The sequence below is a fragment of the Symsagittifera roscoffensis genome, chromosome 10, assembly GCF_963678635.1.
Source record: "Symsagittifera roscoffensis chromosome 10, txSymRosc1.1, whole genome shotgun sequence".
NCBI lineage: Eukaryota > Metazoa > Xenacoelomorpha > Acoela > Convolutidae > Symsagittifera > Symsagittifera roscoffensis.
In genome coordinates this window covers 22298862-22319822 of record NC_087071.1, presented here as the reverse complement: position 1 = coordinate 22319822, position 20961 = coordinate 22298862, and the positions used below count along the sequence as shown (strand labels likewise).

Sequence of the window (20961 nt, the reverse complement as noted above, 5' to 3'; positions counted from 1 at the left end):
TTTAAGCCAAAAGTTGAAGTTTGGTTTCTGAAAAACAAATAAACAAAAGTACAAAAAAGATACGGAACTTTCTAGTTAAATTTATTGTTCATTGAATTGGGCATGTGTGGCTTTTTTTTACAATTTTTCACGAACAATTTTTCAAAAGGGTTTTCATACTAATTTATACCGTCCTGTCTTCCAATTTGTCTTGACGCTTGCTATTAAAAACGATATTTTTGTTATGAAAATGAACTAATCGTTTTTGTGAACATTTAGTCGAAATCTTACACTCTATTTAGACAACATATATTACGTTGAGTTTTTAGCGCATAAAATCGAAAAGCTTCATCAGTGCCTTCTATTATACAATCAAAACTGAAACCTTTGGAAAAATTATTACAATTTTTTTTCGCTCAAAAACATTTTGTCGATTTTTGAAAATGTTTTGTGAGCGCCGGGAAAAATGTTTTGAGCGGTGAAAAAAAAACAAGAAACATTGTAGACAGAACAGTTAAACCAAATAGTATACGAGACGTCTCGTACATTGGGGCAAAGGGCTGCCCGCACCAAAGTTTGATGGATAAAAATCAATTATAATGGATTTTTGTTGAATAAAATGTTGTCTATTTCATCGATTATCATGGCAATTTTAAAAAAACGTGATGGATTTTTATTCTATTTGAATCAATTACTTTTGACAAATAAAATGCAATAAAATCCATTATATTCGATTATAATCCATTTTTGTTTTCAATATATTAGATCATTTTTTGTATTTAAAATCCATGAAAATGGAATAAATTTTGTAGATAACTTTGTGGATAAAATTCTGCAAAATTCAAACGAACACGTTCATCTAGGGGTGGCCACTAGATAATAATTTTGAAGTGGCCAATATGTACTAATTTTCCGAAAATTGCTCAAAAGGGCATTTTTGACCAGTTTTTTTTTTTACAAAATTTGCCTGCAGCGCTAAAATTTGTTCGAAATACGTTCTTTTTAGTGTTGTAAGAGTGCTCGCAAAATCAATTTGGCCAACCTGAAATAAAAATCGCTCATAACAATTGAGAATATAAAATCTTCAGTTTTGACTAGCGCATAACATCTTCATTTTTGAACAACTTTAGTCAAATTGCTTTTGAAACTCCTACGCTTAACAGATCTGGTAATTTGGGTTTAAACTCGGGTTTGGCGAAAAAAGCTCAATTGGAAGAACAACAAAAAGACGCAAAAGGTTTTAATATATGGATTATAGTCCATTATAATTGATGAAAACTGATAGATTGAAAATAATATATTATTATGGAGTTTTTATTGCTTAAAAATAGTATCGTTTAATCCTTTTTAATCAATAACAATCAATCAATTTTTATTTCATAAAAACTGACAAGGAAAATCCAATATAATTGATTAAAAACCATAAACTTCAATGCTGGTGAATGTTCCGACTGCTCTTTAACTGGCCGCGAAGGCTTTGGTGAATAAGGTAATGACAAACTCTGAATTTAGAGCTAATAAATGTCAAATTTTTAGTGTTCAAAATTTAGTAGGTTATAGAATTAATACGATCAACTAGCTTGCCTAGTCCAGCTAGCTTGGCTAGTTTGAACCGATTGTGTAGTGCGGGATAAAGTATTAATTAAGTGAGCAATTAAAAAAAGCTGAATCAACCATAAAATCATATTATTGTACGGGAGCGCGCTCCCCTCTTGGAAGAACGAAGCCTCAAGGCTCGAATCCTCCACCGCTAGCCATATTTATTTTTGCAATTAAGCCTAAGCTGTAGAGCGGCCATGCATATAAGATCTTCAATTTTGAACAACTTTATTCAAATTGCTTTTGATTATCCTACAGTTTGCAATATAAATCTCGATTTAGTAGAAAGATTAAAACTTTCTGTGAAAATCTTATTTTATTTGCGCAATTATCCTCTTTATAAGACTTTTGGACTTTTGCGAATAATTTTGGAACTTATACAACTTACACTAGGTTGAGGTCGTATGCGTGCGAATTTCGCGACTCACAGCTTTCAATTAGAGTTTCCGATTCGACTTTTTTGGCTTTATGTACAGACTTTTAGACCTGTAGTCATGTCTTGACATTGTGATTTGGGTCTGGATCTGAATGTGGCGCATTTTTCGAAGTCTGGACATAAATTTAAAATCTCAAACGAGGTCGGACAAAATTAATTGAATTGTTTCTACACGCTTAAATTTAGCGGTGAAAAAAGTGAAAGAAAGAAATTCTGAAAAAGAAAATTATGTTGTTGACTTAATGTTTTTTTGCCCAAATTGAACCAAACAACTTTTATTGGTACATGCGTTTGTACCAGTAACATGCAAATACGCGTTTGCGCACAAGCCCCGCGTGGCTATTTCTAACCGGAAAAAAATGGTTGTAAATCCCTGGTGCAGCAGCAACGGGTCTCTCGTCCTCACTCAGATCCCCCGCCCCCCCCCCCCTCCCGGATGAAGCTTGTTCTACTTGCTACTACTTTGGATTATCTGTTTTTGATCGAAAATAGTCAAAACAACTAATTTGGGTATAACACTTAGAATTTGAGCAGGTTTGAAAAAAAAATCAAAAATCGAGAAAAAAATCAAGTTAATCTAGTGGAGCGGGCTCCCCTCATGGAAATGCGAAGACTGAAAGATCGAGTCCTCCATGTTTCAAAATGCGAATTTGAAAGCAGCTAAATTTTTTGCTACGCGCGCTTAAAGCAAGTTTTTCTTCAGTCTGCTTGAAGCGCTCTTGAAAACAAATTCCTCCCGTCTTCCCAATCTATAGTCAGTCTATAATTTTGCGTAGTTGTGTTTTATTTAAATTGCCATTTTGGTTACATAAACAGCAATTAATCATTTTTGCGAGAAAGTAATTTCCTCGGTTCAACTATGGTTCCCAGCCATTGAATAAATGTAATTTTTTTGTTGCAACCAAGTTTAAAAGGTTATTTATAAGACCCAAGGTGTTGTGGAGCAAATATTAACTGTATCTGCAAATTTTTAAAGCAAATGGACAGTGTGAACACCAACCCAAAACTAAAAACTGCAAAGATGCGTATTATGGGGCATATAAGGCATTTTACCGTCTGTGTTCCAGCATTCTGCAGCCAATTGAACAGTACACACTAACCCAGCAGATTTTTGAACCTGGAATAGCAGGGGAGGAGGACACGGAGGGGATGGGAATGGGGGAGAATGAAGGGCAGAATGGGAGTGCAGGCGGTGTTATCAAAAGGGTCATCACAGTGGACTTGGGAGCATATACGTTTTCTGCATAAATAAATGATCAATCTAACTTTAAAAATACCTTTCGTGAGAACTTTCATCTCAAAAACGCCTTCTAAATTTGCTGTTGCTTTTCGGAATGGTGTGCCCTTCCGAGTGGAAAATTAACAAACTTGAGCAATATCCCAAAACAGGTAAATTTCATCGTAGACGTAGGAATACAAGGGATTTAAACTAGCTCGTAGATCTATGTAAAAAAAAAACTTGATTCGTCATTTTAAAAAAAACATCGAGTTGTTTTCCTAATCTGTAAACGATTTCTACTCGCTGTCAATTGAAGCTGAGATTATGTAACCTTTTGTCTCATTACGTGATTAAAAGATAAAGTTCAAAAGATTTTAAATTGGCAATGGATACAACTAATGAAAAATATGGAGCATCATCTGTAAAAATATATCAATTTTATTATAAAGTGCTGCTGAATAAATTTATAGTCAAAAACATGATAATACATTCTGCTATGGTTAACCAGGTGCATTATTGTTCCGACTTTCGATACGAAAGTAACGGAATATTTGTGCTCGGGATGGGTTTTTTTTTCTTCAGACAAATTTCGACTTTTTAACTAGCCATTTTTGACGGAATTTTTTTATATCATTCGAAAGCTATTGTTGTCCTTAGCTTGAATTTTAAAAGATATTTCACCTGTGTATCATTTTTTGTAAAGTTATGGGGGTTTAAAGATTGCCATTTTGGCCATTTTGGCCAATTTGGGACAATTAACGCGCGATAAATTTCGCGCTATTAACGAGTAAGCGCGGTTTTATCCGTCTTAGAAATCGTTTCAAATTCATTCAAGGAAGCTTATATGCCATAATTGATTTGTTAGGCGCACAAACAATTCGGCCAAAGACAATTCAGCCAATTTGAAATTCAGACAATTCAGCCAGAAATATAAAGACAATTCAGCCTGAGACAATTCAGCCAGTTTTACAAAACGCTAGATTCGGAAGAAAAAAAAATGGAATTGGAGTTATTTCTCGGTTTAAGGTCGCCGGTGGGCGCGCTACGCGCGCGTCGCCGCTTCGCGGCGATAACCGGCTCTAAATTTCGTATAGAGTCCTACCCTTTGGTGGCAAGCTCGCAACACGTTGGCGCGACTGCGGCGGTCACAATTATTGGCTGAATTGTCTTTGGCTGAATTGTCTGCATAGTTTTGGCTGAATTGTCTGAATTTCAAAATCCATCACTTTGTACTTAATATGACGTGTGGGGGGATGTTTGTACATAAAATTTCATATTTTTTCAAAATTTTTTAAAATTTTTCTTTTAGATTGAAACTTTTAATGTTATTAAGGCTCCATAGACCTTAAAAAGCAGTCGGAACATTCAGGGCTTCGCCCTGATACAAGCAGTTTTGTTAGCGTCTGTTTTTTTATGTAATCATGATAATCGGGTCTCAGGAATAAGCCAATAAGCAATTGGAATTGCAGTGGATTTTTATTTTCGAATTCTTATATATTTTTTTCTTACCTTGCCTCCCTTCCCCATCAAAAATGAAAAAAAAAATCACAACGAGATTTTACAGGTATACAAAAAATAGCCAGAAAAATTTATCAATTAGCTTTGCTTGGATGCATTGTAAGGGTGTTTTATTTTTTGAAAGATGGTTTATACTTTGTTTTTACAATTTTTTGGTCAAACGTGGATACGGGGGATTTGATTTTAATATTCTGAAGCACATTCAGCACAATATTGCGTTTGTTAGAAGTGTTCACGTTTTGAATTTATTCAAGTTTTGAGTTTTTTTCACGTTTTGAGTTTTTTCATGCTTTGCAATTTTCACTTTTTGAATTTTACTATATGAATGTTTTCACAATATTTGCACTAAATTTTGCGATGGGCTTCATCTTCATTTCACAGTATTTCTTATCAGTGCTTGTCAACATTTCACAAAATTGTTCGCGTTTAGGTTTTTTTCACAATGTTTTTTACCAATTTTTGCAATGAGATCGTTTGTTCATTTCACAGTTTAGCCTTGCTTCCTAAGTGACTGTTGCATTGGGGACAGAAGTGATGGGCGTCTTTGCAACTGTGGTCTACACAGAAGGGAATGAGACAACATCCAAAGGGCAGACCCAACACGCAGATTACTGCACTCAGTATTATAGTCCCAGCGCCTGAAACGAAAGAATATCAGATTAATAATGAGGACATTCCGGGTCGAATTTATTGCATGATTTATTCCAAGAAAAGGGGTTGAATGAGACCAATCTGAAGTACGATTGGTGGTACTCGTTTAGAACTATGGTCTCGCCGTTTGTGACGGGTCCCCTTCAAAAATTCCTTAAGAAATTTGGTCCCGCTAGACAACTTGAAATATGCTAGAAGTATAAGTCGATGAAACTAAAGGGAAAACTTAAATACATTTTTTTATATGATTTGTCTTTCTGATTTTTATATGGGACTATTGGTTGTTTTTTGGGACCATACTTCTAAACGAGGTTTTCAAAAGGACCATACTTTTTAACGAGTACCCGATTGGTACCTTAGTTATCACGGAAAAAATGGACCTAATCGCCCCAATTAGGAGGCCAACATTTGAAAAAAATGGGCTCTTTAATCCCTTTCCATGGCAAATCAAGGACCAAAACTTGGCCCCATTTGTACAAACAAATTCTTCCTCGAGGGACTCGATCCAAATCCTTGAGTACCCAAGACCTCTGTAACACCTTTGCTCTACCAATTTTAAAATTTACTGTTTTTTGGTCGAAAGAAACCAAAAATACGAAACTGAGTGCGTCCAATTTGCCAAAAATTGGCTTCATTCAGCTCCTTTTGCTAAAAAAAATGGGTTCTCTCAGTCTTTTTTTGAAAAATAAGGCATATTCAATTTCATACCGGAAAAACCAGGACCACAGAAAAAAGACACCAAAAAGGGGACCAATTATGATCCAGGTTTACTGAATTTGAGGATTAGGATAATAACGCCTGGTTCACGATAATATAAAAATTCAGAATTTTGTTAAAACAAATCAATTATGCAGTGAAAAAAAAGAGACGCGATCAATTTGTAAAAGGCGATAGTTTGTCACAGGTGATAGTTCGCAATAGGCATTTTTGGCAAGTAAGGCACTGGCAAGTAGAATATGCTTGCTTCGCTGCGCTTTTATTCGGCACGCAAGGAATACAGCGCGTGAATCAGTGTTCCCCTCTGAAACTATGGTAACGAAGTTTGGCTTGTTACGAATTGTCGCCTTTTACAAATTCTCGCTTCATGAAAAAACAACCATAGATGAGTTCACGCTAAGGTAAGAAATTAGGTTCTTCAAAATCAGAAATTGATGACAAAAATTGTTTATGTTTTTGTTGCGAAAATTATTAGTTAATTTAACAGATCTTGTCTGACTTTCATGTCATACAGTGAACACCGTTCAAGTTAGCAAATCAGCGTTATGCGTTAGTCAACATACAATTTTAAGCAAGTGAACAGAATTCAGATTTTGGGACTATCAGCAAATGATCAGAGCTTCCCACTATGAAAACATCGCAATTTGGATTCATTAATTTACCGGGTTTGAAAAAACTAGTTTTTACCATCTGCATTATGTTTTGCATCGTTGGTAACTCTTTCTCAAAAAAGTGGAGAAAAATTATTGCTACGCATTCTTAGCAATAATATTGAATTCTTCAATGTAACAGCTTTGCTGAATTCAGCTGCTTCGTACAGTTTTAGAAGTTTTCATCATAATTGCAGTTAGTGAAAATTGGGATTTTCAGACATGAAAAGAACTGGCAAGTCTATCTGAACTTTTGCTGAATTTTGCCCATTAGTGTAGTTCAATCTTAATCGTTTTTTATTTAAGTTAAGTTTTGTTAGATAAATCAATGGACTATTTCAACATGCCGCAGTCATCTTTTATAGTATCTGGCTTGAGGAGACTCACTTCATTCTGGCAAAATCATTACAATTGACCCTCCAACTCGATGGGAAGACTGGAAGGATATGTTTCAAATAGCATGATAGCTAAAGAAAACATCGACATTGAATATTTTAAAAATCCGTTAGAATGCTCAGTGCCCTTAACTCTAAAGACACTGGAAGAATCTGAAAAATAATCTCCAGATACAAATACAGAAAAATGGCGAAAAACGGGCGAGACATTTCTTCCAGTTTCGGCCCTCTTGAAACGTTAAAAGAAAGCTAATCGTTCTAATTTGACTTGAGAAATGAGAATGAAAATGAAAACTGACCGTTTTCTTTTTTCACTGTGGTGGTTATGAGTCTCTGACAGACGGGACATTGCATTGTGAGGGGGTGATGGGAGAGGGAGGAAGTGAGAGCCATCACTGTCACTGGTTGCTGGGGTTGGTTGCACTGGACCCTATAGAACACAATTATCGATATGCTTTTTTCACTACATTCAAAAGAAGCCTTTTAACACGGTGGCAATTTCTCACATTTGCCTCGAAAAAAAATTCTGACTCGAGAAATTTTTTTATAGCAGCATGGCTAGATTGCAGCTTAAATTTTGCAAAGTTTGAGTTTTTGAGGTCAAAATAGTCGAAATAAACCAAAATCATAGCTCAGATTACGTCAAATTAAAAACCTCAGAATAAACATTGGAAGGGTAACTTTTGAGATGAAATAATCAAAAAAAAAATAATTTCAAATATTAGGGTTCTGCATTTTTTAGTCCTTAGAAACAGAAGGAGAGCCTAATTACCTGTTAAAAACTCTCCTTCAAGAAAAAAATGCCCAGAAGATTTTTTTTCAGTGTTTTCTACTTTTATTTTAAAAAAATTGCTTCACATAATCAGATGAATGTGCAGCACTAGCATTTTAACCACCTACACATTTTTAATGACACTTTGCAAAGTTTTGTTCTCTTTAATGGGTGGGAATAGCTCAGTTGGTCATTAGGTAGGTGGAAAAGCGACTGTTTAATTTAGAGAAAGTTTGAAACGTGGGAGTTGTATGATTAGAGTTTTTAGGAGAACTAGTAGCATAAACAACTGTCAAACTAACGAAATTTTGAACAAGAGTGTGAGTTTCGAAAAAACTAAGGTCACTAATTTATTTAATTTGATCTAATAACAACACTGCTCGTATCAGGGCGAAACCCTGAGTGTTCCGTCTGCCTGTTGAGGTCTAGTGAGCAGTATAACATGAAACAAAGTAAACGTATAAAAAAATGCAAAAAAGTAAATTGAGATTTTTGTGAAAATCATCCCCCACGCGCCATATGAAGTACAAAAGGATAGATTTCGCTCCTTGTAACAAATCAATGGTGGCAAATAAGCTTCTTTCAACCAATTTGGAACGATTTTTTAGACGGATTAAATCTCCCCTTACACGTTAATAGCGCGAAAAATATCGCGCGTTAATTGTCCCAAATTGGCCAAAATGGCAATCTTTAAACCCCCATAACTTTACAAAAAATAATCACAGATGAAATATCTTTTCAAATTCAAGCTCACGACAACAATAGCTTTCGAATGATATAAAAAAAATTCCGTCAAAAATGGCTAGTGAAAAAGTCGAAATTTGTCTGAAGAAAAAAAACCCACCCCGAGCTTAAATCTTCCGTTACTTTCAATAGGAAAGTCAGAACAATAAAATTAGGTGATCAATTTAAATGGACTTCAAATCATTCTAACTTGATCTTTTTTGTTTTTTTTTAAGTTTTTTTCATGAGGTGTTTTCAGTCAAAAAGAGCCCTTTTAGTTAATTTATTTTCAGTTTAATCGATTTTCAATCATCTTTTAAAACCTAATCGTTTTATAGAGCTTGTACAAAGTTTCTTGAAAAATTTGAATATAAAATCATAAGAGAATTATTAAATCAATCAATTGGAATGTTGAACCAGTTTTGAATTGAAGAAAAGTTACAAAACATGTTTTTCTGTTTTTTTTTGTAATGATATCAGTTCTCAAAAGAACCAAAAAGAATACTTAAACGAAATTCTTGAGAGAAAACCAACTGTTTTCAATTTGTTTTTCAAAGCTTTCGTCGATTCTCATTGAAAAATTTCACTCAAAATATTGATCTCAAAATTACAGTTGAAAATTTTTCACTTTCATTTTCTTTCTATCACTGCTGGTGTCCGCGGATTGAAAAACCCCAAAGTTATCACTCTCAATTTAATAGTTTGCGCTACAGAATAATCCTCGAGCGATTGTAGATACCCAACAAGACTGCTCATATATCAGGGCAAAGCTCTGAATGTTCCGACTGCCCCTTAATCCATATTGCATAGTTTTTGGGAAACGAAAATATTGAAAATCTATAGTTTTTGGACAATAGCAAAGATCGAGTTTTAGTCGTACAAAATTAACACGACCGATTAGCTAGCCTCGATTCAATTTGGAACGATTTTGTTGTGCGGAATAATTCACCATGCATAAAAAATTTGTGGTACGCTCTCAACATTATGAATAGTTTCGTCAAAGCGCGCATAATTTAGTCCAGAACATGGCCGAATTGGCAATTTTCAAACTCCTAGAGCTTTACAAAAATTGATCGGAAGTAAAATATCATTTTACATTTGAGCTCGAGAAATCAATATCTTCAATCTGGCATAAAATTAAAAAAAAAAAGAACTATTTTTTCGATCGGTGAAAACTAACTGAATAAAAACCACGCATAAAAAATCGGAATAAGAACACTGACAGAGATATTTCTTCTGGAGAAATTTTTGCTCAGATTTTGTCCATAATTAATTACTAAATAAACATGAAAATTGTATAAGGCCTGACAAATTGATCTATTTACAACTCCAAAAAATTGGTTCAAGTTGATTTCAGTGAGCATTGCGTGGATTTTAGTAACAACTAAAAAAATCATCCGAATCAATTTTAAACGCCTCTTTATTCTCTTATTTATACATCTAGACCAAATTTTCCGGGTAGATCTATTCAAAACAATTTAAAATCCGTTCAAATTGTTAATGTGGTTATGGTTAATCAATTTGGATTTATTCAAAATCGATTTGACGTCAATATAAATTGATAGTAATCTTAAATATGTCAGTGAGGATTAGTGCGGAATTTCAGTCGCAAAACTGCACGTGCTCGACTTTCAAAGTCGAAACATAAGTCGAGCACTTCGACCAGAGATACTTACTGCGAGTACTGCGGTGGAGACAAATCGTCTTCACTTGTTGGCGCTGTTGCTTCTCCTCCAATCAGTCCCTCGTTTCCAATCATCAAAGGCGGGGGAGGGGGTCCCAACGAACATCTATCTCCATCATTATTTCCAACTTCAGCCCCACCCGAGTCTGATGCATGACCTGGGAGAAAAGGGGAAACCGCCCTATCGACTAAAACGATAGACCGAGTTCTCGAAACGTTAATCTGTCGAGCCGATTCGCCTGTACTTGTTTTGCTATGATCGCCGTGTGAATTTTCTACGTTCTTTGCTGAAATTTTTTCACTCGAATAGTTTTGGTTTGGATTGGGATCCGTTAGATTTTTGATGTTTTGGTCCTTTGGTTTTGCCGTTTCGCTGTTTGTCGCCTGGTTTTTGTTGTTTGTTATAATTAAATCTGGTTGTTGATCTGTAACAACAAACCCCCAGCTTGGGCTGTTCACAAATCGGGGGGATCGTATTTGAATTGTGTTTTGGTTAATTTCGAAACCATTTAAAGTTTCAACATTGGTGCTTTGCAAATCTTCGATCGAATTTTCTCTCGAACGCAACTTTTTGCCTTCATTCTTGCCTTTTTCTTCGCCTTCGTTTTGTGTCTCTTCGTTTATTGACTGAATTGTTTGATAATTTCCTGGTTGTTCAATTTCACTCGAATTTTCAGAAAAACCGGCTTCATTTCGCACAATTGTGGTCTCAGAAATCCTTTCATTCGACAATTCGTTTTGTTCACAAATGTCAGCTAACTTTTTGTTGTGTTCAGTTTCTTTTTCTTCAAGAAAATCTGCAGAGTTTGTGATTTTGTTATAAGTTGCATGCCGAGAAAGTTCTTTCTTTGGTGTTTCAGGGTTTGCGATTTTGTTGTAAGTTGCATGCCGAGAAAGTTCTTTCTTTGGTGTTTCAGGGTTTGCGATTTTGTTATAAGTTGCATGACGAGAAAGCTCTTTTTTTGCTGTTTCAGAGTTTGCGATTTCGTCACATGTTGAATTCCGTGAAAGCTCTTGCGGGATTTCAGGATAAAGATTTAAGGTCGAATTTTCGGATTCTAAAATTGGAATACTTCGGTTTGAGTCTTCATCCATTTGGAATAATAAAATATTCACACGATATTTTAATATCAATCCATTTCAAAAAACATGATCAATTTTGCATTGTCTCTGTTATTCTGGATTTGATTCCAGTTAGGAGACCAAATAAACTCGCATCATTGTAATTTGATAACTTGTTTTTTCCACCTGTTTGAATCATTAAAACCATTGGTTTGAAACAATTTTCCCGCTATGGCTTAATTTCAAATGAAATATTCACCTGAAGAAAAAATAAATAGCAGAGGTTGCACTCTTTTATCAGATTCAGACCGTTCAAAAAGTGCTCAGACGTTAGCAGAAATACTGAAATATCAGTGCTCCTAGAAGTAAATGTACGTTTTGGATTATAGCTCTGGCATTAAGTTAGCAATCTACCCTCTAAAAATGTGTAGCCTCCAGCAAATTATAACCCCCGCCCCGTAAATACAATTTTTATGGGGGTGGCTATAATTTTTTTTAAAGCGTGGGGGAGCTATAACGGTAAGGACTCGTAAATTGTTCCTTTGATTAAAGCATCTATTTTCAATCAATCAAAAATCTGGTTCGATCTCAGCAATAATGAAAAAAAGTAGAAACAGGGAAACTTTTTTCGGAAACGCGGAAAAATTCAAAGACCAATTTTCAAACTGAAACCTACCCGCACCGTGCTCCCATGGATCCTAAACGATTATAGACTGAAATGAAGTAACTTTATTGTTTATGCCAAATTGTTGTCAATTTGCATTTCGGTCAATGAATTTTAACGAAGTTAGTTAAATGGCATTAAAATGTTAGTTAAATGGAACTATTTGGCATTCAAATTTTTTCTCATAGTATTGGTTTTCTCCAATGCTTACATTTCATCAAAATTTTCACATTAAATTTTTCAAATTTCTAAATAATTTTTCATTTCTATAGTTTTAAAAATTGAGTGTTGTAACAAAAATCATGGTGGTATAACATTACCAACCCAATTAAGACCTTGTTCTTTTTTGAGCTCAGAGACGTCTGAAAACAGGCAGAACATGTAAAATGACGATCTCCCAGACTGGGTTTTTTCAAGAAGTGATTTATAGAATTCATATCGATCAACGTGAACCGAAAAAACGAAAGAATTTTCAAGTAGCGAAAAAATACAGCAAAGAAAACTATGGGGGTTGATCGAAACACGTCAAAATTGGATTTAATTTTTTGCTTTCTTTAAATTACATGTATTGTTTCAGTTGTGGAAGACTAATGACGCAACGAATAATTATACCCCCATAACGTCAGAAAAATTGATCACATGTTAAATATCTGTTTAATTAAAGCTCAGGATAACAAAACTTTTCGAATTGCTTGAGAAAAAAAAACACCCCGAGTACTCACATTCCAACCTTTCTTCGAAAATTGGAGCAAAAATTAGTTTGAATAAGTATAGTTTGAAAATGTAGGTTAAGTTATAGGTTTGAAACTATCAGAAAAAAAATGCATTATACTGATAAAACTACATTATTAGGGTCATGGGTTTGAAGACGGGCAAAACTGAGTCGGACCAATTAAATATTGGAGAAAAAATCACTAAGTGTTTGTATAGTAAATCTGGAGGATTCAATTGAGATAACAAAACGTAGTCTACAAAACAAAAACTCATAATTGTATATGGTTAGCTTAGGTATTTTTCTTGATCTCACTCCCACATTTGGTTTTTATATATGCTCGTTTTTTTCCAGTTGGGGTCACCAATGGTTTGAGCTGGCATCGCAAAAATCGTTTATAGACGATTCAGTGGATGAAATTTGGTTTTCGATGACAGAAACATTCACCAATGGAGAGAGGAACAACTTCATAGCCAAAATAATTGAGTCGGCAGAACGAGCTAGCAAAAAATTTGACAAGTACTTCAGCGCACTCCTACCCAGTACACACCGAACAAACAAGATTCCCCAATAAAATCATTTCTTCAATCGAAAGTTGCAGATTTTGCCTGAAACACCTGATTTGTCATCGTGTGCGCAGACAACAAATATCCAAATATCCCTGGAATTGAGTTTGTTCGTTATCGAAGTTTGTTTTGATTGTATAGCGATTTCATATGTAGCGCAGTCCAGGCTCAAAATTTGCTCAAAGAACAAAATCAGCCATTAATACTTTGTAAAGAGCTGGCTTGCTTTTTTTATTTGAATGGTTAAGATAAACTAGATATGTCAAAAAATAAACTTTTCCAACAAGGTTTTTTTAAGTGAAAGCATCTGAGTCATATAGAAAAATAGGTTTCTTGTGAGTATTCTATCTGATTTTCAAAACATCGTTTTAGGTAACGAAATTCTAAAACAGAAATGCTGGGAAATTCATGCCACTCAACCTAGTATTTTTTTGAGAGAGAATCTCGGTTTTATTGTTTTAAGACAATGCATGGGCAAATAAGCAAAACTTTAAATCATGGGAAAAAACTGGTCGTACAGATCGACTCATGACCATACAGTTTCATCATGGAGGTTACTCATAAAAAACCCATATAAGGACTAAGTTATTATGGGTGTGAAATTTACGGACCATAATATGAACATTACGTGGCTACAATTTTTAAGAGTCGGTGAACGTAGTTCCGGGGGTATAAAAATGATTTTTTTTTTCGTTTTGTTTTCAGGAAGTCTTTGCATGGTTCAGGCTCAAATTTACTTTGGAAAACTCCACAATTGAACATCAAAAGAAAAACAACGAAAACCCTCTTTTTTCCTAAGTTTCCAAAATTGGGTTAGTTTTATCCAAAAAATGTCAATCAAAAATTGTTTCAGAAATTCAAAGAATTTTTAGGTCAGCTATTTTCTTCTGAAAAATTCGAAAATTGAAATTTTTTTTAAAATTAGTCATTAATTTTTATTTCTGTTTGCTTGCGGTCATTGTCTGTTGGCTATGTTTGTCAATCTGGGCTCATTTAAAGACGCCATGTCCCAGATTTGTTCTATGTTTGTCAACTTATGCTCATTTAAGCAGGTCATATCCCTGATTTGGTCAGGTGTACAAAGTTTAATAATTGATACCTTTTCTGATTCAAGTGCTGCGTTATCGAAGAGTTAGAAAAAAAAACCTTTTTTATATCCATATCTTTGCTGGTTTTTTGTCTTTCATCTAAAACTTCTGCTCTCAGTAACAAAAACTTGAGCTCAATTTACTAAAAATCTTTGAAAATTACATTGAAAAATAAATCATAGATCAAAAAAATTCTTAGACTCACCTTTGCCAAATTAATTTTTTGAGAGTATCACTTTCATTTCTTGTTTAGAAAATAACCGAAATATAAAATTGAAAATTGATCCAACGGATCGCCCCTTATTTTGCGTGGACCGCAACCGTTAATTTACGTATTTCGCAAGTAGAAAATGAAAAAACTCTTTTCTGTTATATGGCCAAAGTTTCTCCAACTGTTAATTTTGCTGTTGTTTGTTGTTTTGCTGTAGAAAAACGATTCCAAGGATTCAGATTCGAGTATTTGAAATCAATATTCAAAAGAACGACAAGAAGCGGCTTTGGGTTTTAGAACAGAAAAGGCTCAAAAATGGGCTTTTACTTCAATGACGTTAGAAAAATCAAATATGGAAAGGTCAACGAAAAAGCATATCGCGCATATAAAGTTTCACTGCGTGTGTTTCCTTCTCAAAAGTAAAGCTCTTTTTCTAGAGAAAGTGTTGAACTCTGCTATCCCCTTGCCACCTTTGACAATTCGACTGCCTCAAAAAAGGCTTAAATTGATTACTATTGTGATAAACAATCTTTTTGTCATGGTCAAATCTCCTAGAAAAAAATACAAAAAAAGTTCTGAGTTTCCAGAGAAAATGCTATGCTTATATTTCTTTTTCAGACTTCCATTTCATGCAGCAATTTCATCAATGTATTCAATAACTATTCTTCTTACAGGTCTTTATCTCATAACGTATTCAGAAATTATTGGTAATGTTTGGTTATGCTTGAAAAAAGAAACTAAGTTATGTGCACAACAAAAACTCAATATCTTGACAAGCTTTAGTTTTGCCAATTTTTCCCATCGCAAGGACCCATCTTTTCTTACTAATAATGTAATCATTCCAAATGTGTTTAGTAAAAAAATGGAATAAAAGGTATTCTTTGACTCCTAAAAACTTTTCTTAAAATTTTTCGAAAAACATTTTCTAAGAAAGTAATTTTTTGGTGTCCTTAAATGTGTTGAGGAAATTGCTCATTTATTTGCTATGAAACGTTTGGTGGATGTCTTTAAAATTCTTTAAAAATTTTTGAAACTATTACAAAGAGTCTTAAAGATTGTTGCAAGTTTTCACCAAAAATCAGATTCCTCTCGAGCTGCCGGAGCTCTCTTACACGTTTCTTAGAAAGCTTTCAAGTAGTTTGGACGCTTAGGCACCATGAAAAAACCGGAAGTAATTAAATTTATTTTGATATCTTTGATAAACCTTCAAGAATCTTCAATATCCTGGCAAAATTTCCAAGACGGCTGGATCTGGGGGTGTCATGCTTGTAACGTCAATGTAGAGTTTTCTGAAGTTGACATGGGTTCAAGTGTTTACATCAAGTTTTTGTGCAAAGGAAAGCTTTTATGGCTACCCGCACTCAGTAAAAAGAGAAAATAATCGATTATAAGATAATTATAATCGTATTTTTAGCGAAATTATAATTAACTATAAGCGCCAATTATAATGATAAAATTTTGGTGACATTTTAATAAATTATAATCAATTATAACTGATTATATTTTTTCCGAAAATCTCTTATAATCTCTTATAATCTATTGTAATCTATTATAGTAGATAACAATCTCTTTTTCTATCAAAAAACTATTTCACAAGAAAAATCAATTATAATGGATTATAATTTAACTATTCTGTATGATAACACAGTAAAAAATCAGTAAACCAGGGGCGGATCTAGGATTTTGTGAGGGGGGAGGTTCTTCTAAGCTCTATAAACGTTGAGTAGATTGATTCCAAGCTCTCCTAAAGCACTAAAAATCCCCTGTTTCGGTCAAATTTTTTGCGCAAACTTTTGAAAAAAAAACGGGCCAAAAACGGCATTTTTAGGCACTTTTCTGAAAAATTTGACCAAAAAATTGCTTTTTTCCGGTGCTCACCCCCTCAAAATTAATATATATTAGGCGCCCTTAAAATGTTTAGGGTCAGTAATCTAAAAATGGATATCTCAAAGTAGTGGGAAGAACTCAAAATAGTGGGGAGATCTCAAAAAAGTGGGAGAGGGATAAATGGGGAGACCTTTTTGGTCAGCAGGGGTCGAAACCCTGAGGGGGAGTCCCCCGATCCCCCCTTCGTAAATCCGCTGGTAGCTATAAGTACAAAATAACAGTTTCTTTTAGTTCGGTAACCAACTTGAAAGCACACAAAACAAAACGAAACTAAAACAAATGAAGCGATGTTGTATGTTGAATAATAATGAATTATAATCCATTATAATGGATTATATTTCAATAAGTTTTGAAAAAAAACTTTCATAAAATAATCGATTATAATCGATTATAATGATTTATATTTTTTCGAAAAATAGTAAAATTATAATTAATTTTTAATCGATTATAATCTTTTTTTTTTGAAATTTATGGAGACTGACAATAAAAACCCATCATAATCTATTATTTTCTCTTTTTACTGAGTGCGGGCACCAGTTGACGTTTATGATACTGGATTTGATGATGCGCTTGATTTGTTTTGCGTTTGCTTCTCTACTAACCATGGGTGTATGCAATGGAGGACACTGTGTCGTTACATGTAATCAATTGTAGTCCAAGTCTATCAGTGGCAGATGCAACTGTTGCATGTCCTGTTGCTGCCGTATTTCAATTAAATTCCACTGGCGATCGTAGCTGTGAAGGTTGCCATAGCTGATTTCAGGTAGTCCAATTTTGACTAATTTTGGGCAAATTAAAATTAGGTTGCGGAATTTTTTGTCATTATACTTTCAGATAGCATCTGGCTCATGCCATCCATGATGATGTCATGTTCATCCTGTATTTTGATAAAGCTTTTGCTGATTATACTTAGCTCAAATCTGATGAGTGCTTCTGCAGCGATGTCTTTGGTTGTGTGAACAACGAGTTAGCTCGCAGTGTCGTATAATTTGTTGTGGATTTTTCTAAATTTCAATCTCTGTCTCTGTCCGATTTGTAGTGTTCCAAGTTGATTTCAGTAGGAGCTTATAGTACTCGTCTGAAGTAGTTCTCAATTTGAGAAATAACAAGATCCTTTTGTGGGGAGGGGGAGTTGCTTATGTGCATGACTAGCTCGTTGTCACTGATCATCGATGTGATTGCATGCCCGACCCAGCGAAGGTTGTTTTTCTAGAAAGAAATGTTATATAGGTTACCTAGCCAAATTTTTGTTTTTTCTGTTCAGAAAAGATTTATTTCATTTTTAGTTTAGAAGTAAACTATTTCTGGAAAGAAATAACCATAAATCAGTTTACTGCTCAGCCGCAACGAGATAAACATGCTTCGAGTATACAGAATAGCCGTAGCAATACAATGCAAATTAACACTTGCTATAACAAGTTTTGCTTCAGATTGCTAAGACTATCATAAAGTATCAAGTCATGTGGCCTAGCGTTTAGCAACTTCACCTTAAAGTTGCAGATCGGGACTCCGAGTCCCAGCCAGAGACATTTTTCCAGCTAGATTTTTAAAAATTTAGCTAAAAACTGATTTTAAAAAAGATGAGAAAAATAAAAATTTAAGAAAACCCCTGCTTTATTTAAACATTTCACAAAGAATTTCTGACCAGAAAATTAGATTAGATAATTTGTTCCAGGTCAGAAAAAAAAATTTCTCGGTACGGATGTGCTCTAGATATCGTTTCATGGGTAGTTCTAATTCCAATTTCTTTTGATGTAGGTAGCTAGACTTTAGCTAGGTGAGGCGAAGTGAAATAAACCCGTACCGAGAAACTTTTTCATATCTGAGCTGGAATACGTAATATCTAATCTAACTTTCTGGTTAGAAATTTTTTGTTAAATGCTTAAATAGAGCAGGGATTTACTTTACATTCTTGATTTCTCATCTTATTTCTGATCAGAATTTAGATAAATCTAGGCTATTTTTAGCTTGAAAAAGTTTTCCGGCTGAGTCTCGAATTCACGACCTGAGATTTTTCAGTCGGTTGTGCTAACGGCTAGGGCACATAACCTGATACTGAAGCATAGATTTAGCAAACTAATGCAAAGCAACATGTCTTGTAACAAGTGTTAATTTGCACTGTATTGCTACGGCTTTTGTGTATACTCGAAGCATGTTTATCTCGTTGCGGGTGAGCAGTGAACTAAATTCTGGTTGTTTCTTTCCAAAATTTTTTATGTCTAAACTAAGAAAGAAAAAGATCATTGCTGTACTGAAAATACAAAAAATTTGGCTAGATAATCTATGTAACATTTCTAAATAGAAAAATAGCCTTTGCTGGGTACGGGAAATATTGTGATTATTGTAAATTTTGAATAAGTATGTAAACACGAAAACTGAAAAAAAAAATTCAATCCAAGATAATTATTAGGTCCGATACATATAACAGATGGAAAGAATAAAGACCTGTCGTAAAGTTTATATTTTTGCTAAACCTAGGGGTCACGTTTTGAAGCCAATTTAATTTTTTTGTCCAAAACCATCGCAGAGAAACTGTCAGCAAGGTATTGAGCGAAACCGTGTTTTCTGTGGGATGTTTGAGCACAATGAACTACAAAAAGCTACAGGCAGGTCTATTAAATCTTGTTCTAAATTTTTTTTATTTATCACAAAATGGAATCTTTTTTGATTTATAACGATTTTCATTACTTGATTGTACGTGATGAAATTCAAATTTAGACAAATCGCCTTATTAGATTGTCGCAGTTTTTATTAGAATATGGTTTTTTATAAAAGTTTTCAGATTGAGTATTATCTTTGAATCTTTGTCTTCTTAGAAAAAATTCATTGTTTTTGTTTTTTGATTGCAACAAACTTTAGACTTTGAAAAAATATTGCGATGCTGAGGATCTCAATGGAAAATCTGCGGATTCCAGAATCAATGTGTAAAAATCCAGATAATACTATAGGTACCGAGCTTGGCGCCGTAATTTTAGATAGTCGAGTTTAGCATCAACTTCGATCTCAATTAGGTACAATTGAGTTCAAACAATGTCACTCAATTTCTTTCATCACTACTGTTTCCCTAACACAACGGCACAAGAGCTATCTTTTTTTGCTGTTTCTGCAATGGTTTTTGGGTGACTTTACAAGCCGCAAAAAATCACTATGACTTCACCTGGGAACTAAGAACCAAAAATTAGAAAACCTTTTTGATTGTTCTATTATTCATAACTACAAAATCCTTGTTTTCTGCCAATATAAAGGCGTGAATTCTATTTTGAAACTGAATGAAATTTTTGGTTCTAATACACATAATGCCTGTTACGTGGAGAAACTTCCATTGAACACCGTGTTAAGCTCGTTTTCATAACAAAGACCAAAAACTTTGGTTCTGAGTTTTATTTTGTCCAAAATTTGGGAAAACTCTCAAAATCAAGACAGCTCGTTCTTTCCTACAAAATGACCCATTGCTTTACACATTTTCTTTTCCCTTCAAGGTCAATTTTTGCATTTTTTTGTACTGGCCAGCAAAGCTGGATTCAGAATACTCAGTATAAAACTTAATAAAATGGTTCAAAACTACATAAGAATAAATGTTGGTTCGTTCGATAAATCAAATTAGTATTTTAGTTTGTCAGAAATTAGAATTGACATTTTTTTCACCTCATTATTTGGATATGAGATGTGACTGACTTTTTGTTTAAACTGAATCAGTTTGTAGAAAGATGCAATTAGAAGCAAAATATTTGTCAGTATAATTTCTTTTTGCTGATAACGAATTCGTTCATTGAAAAAAAATAATAAATTATTACCTTTAATGCTGAGTAATGAAATTGTCAATGAAAAAAGTTCATAAACGAGAAAGCGCTCAGTAAATTAAAAAGAAGTTTTTGATAACTTATTTCTATTGGAGACCCATAATTAATTTACACCGAAAAAGGAGGAAATATTTAGTTAGTTATACTTTTGAATAGGTTTTCGATCGCCAAAATATGAATTGGCTCACTAGAAAAGGTTGATTTCGATTAAGGAAAAACTCAATCATCAGCTAATCAAAAAATAAAAAGATGATTTGAAGAATCCCCAAGATGTTTTCAACAGATTTTGTTGCATTTATTCTAAATGGCGTTCTTAAAAAAGGTGAAAGACTTTTACTCAAGTTGCAGCAAATCTACTCAAAGTAGTGTTTTTACAGTGTTTTAGGAGAGCACCAGAAAATTACACAAATTTTGAAAATTGAATCCGCCCTCCCGCACTGACGAAACTCTAGACCCACTCTCGGTTGACGTCACGATTCAGGTTGTTTTGAAAATTTCCTTCTCTTACATTTTGTAGAGCTCATCAAATTTTGTTTCATTTTTGACTTCAAACTTCGAATATATGAATTGTATCATCTAAAAAACGAATGCTTTATTCACTGAACTATCTCAGAGTTGACGAAAAAAT

The 20961-nt window shown here is 34.0% G+C and overlaps 2 protein-coding genes across 2 annotated transcripts in view; one reads left to right on the top strand and one right to left on the bottom strand.

Moving 5' to 3' along the window:
• LOC134855454 (MORN repeat-containing protein 5-like) overlaps positions 1–20961 on the top strand; it is a 73057-nt gene that overhangs the window by 11061 nt on the left and 41035 nt on the right. The window lies entirely within an intron of this gene.
• LOC134855566 (uncharacterized) lies at positions 4923–12103 on the bottom strand. The gene is made up of 4 exons (XM_063872107.1): positions 12082–12103; positions 10336–11664; positions 7464–7594; positions 4923–5389 (listed from the first exon to the last, which is right to left on the bottom strand). The coding sequence occupies exons 2-4, from the start codon at positions 11436–11438 to the stop codon at positions 5235–5237; spliced, it is 1389 nt and encodes a 462-aa protein (XP_063728177.1). The 5' UTR covers positions 11439–11664; positions 12082–12103; the 3' UTR covers positions 4923–5234.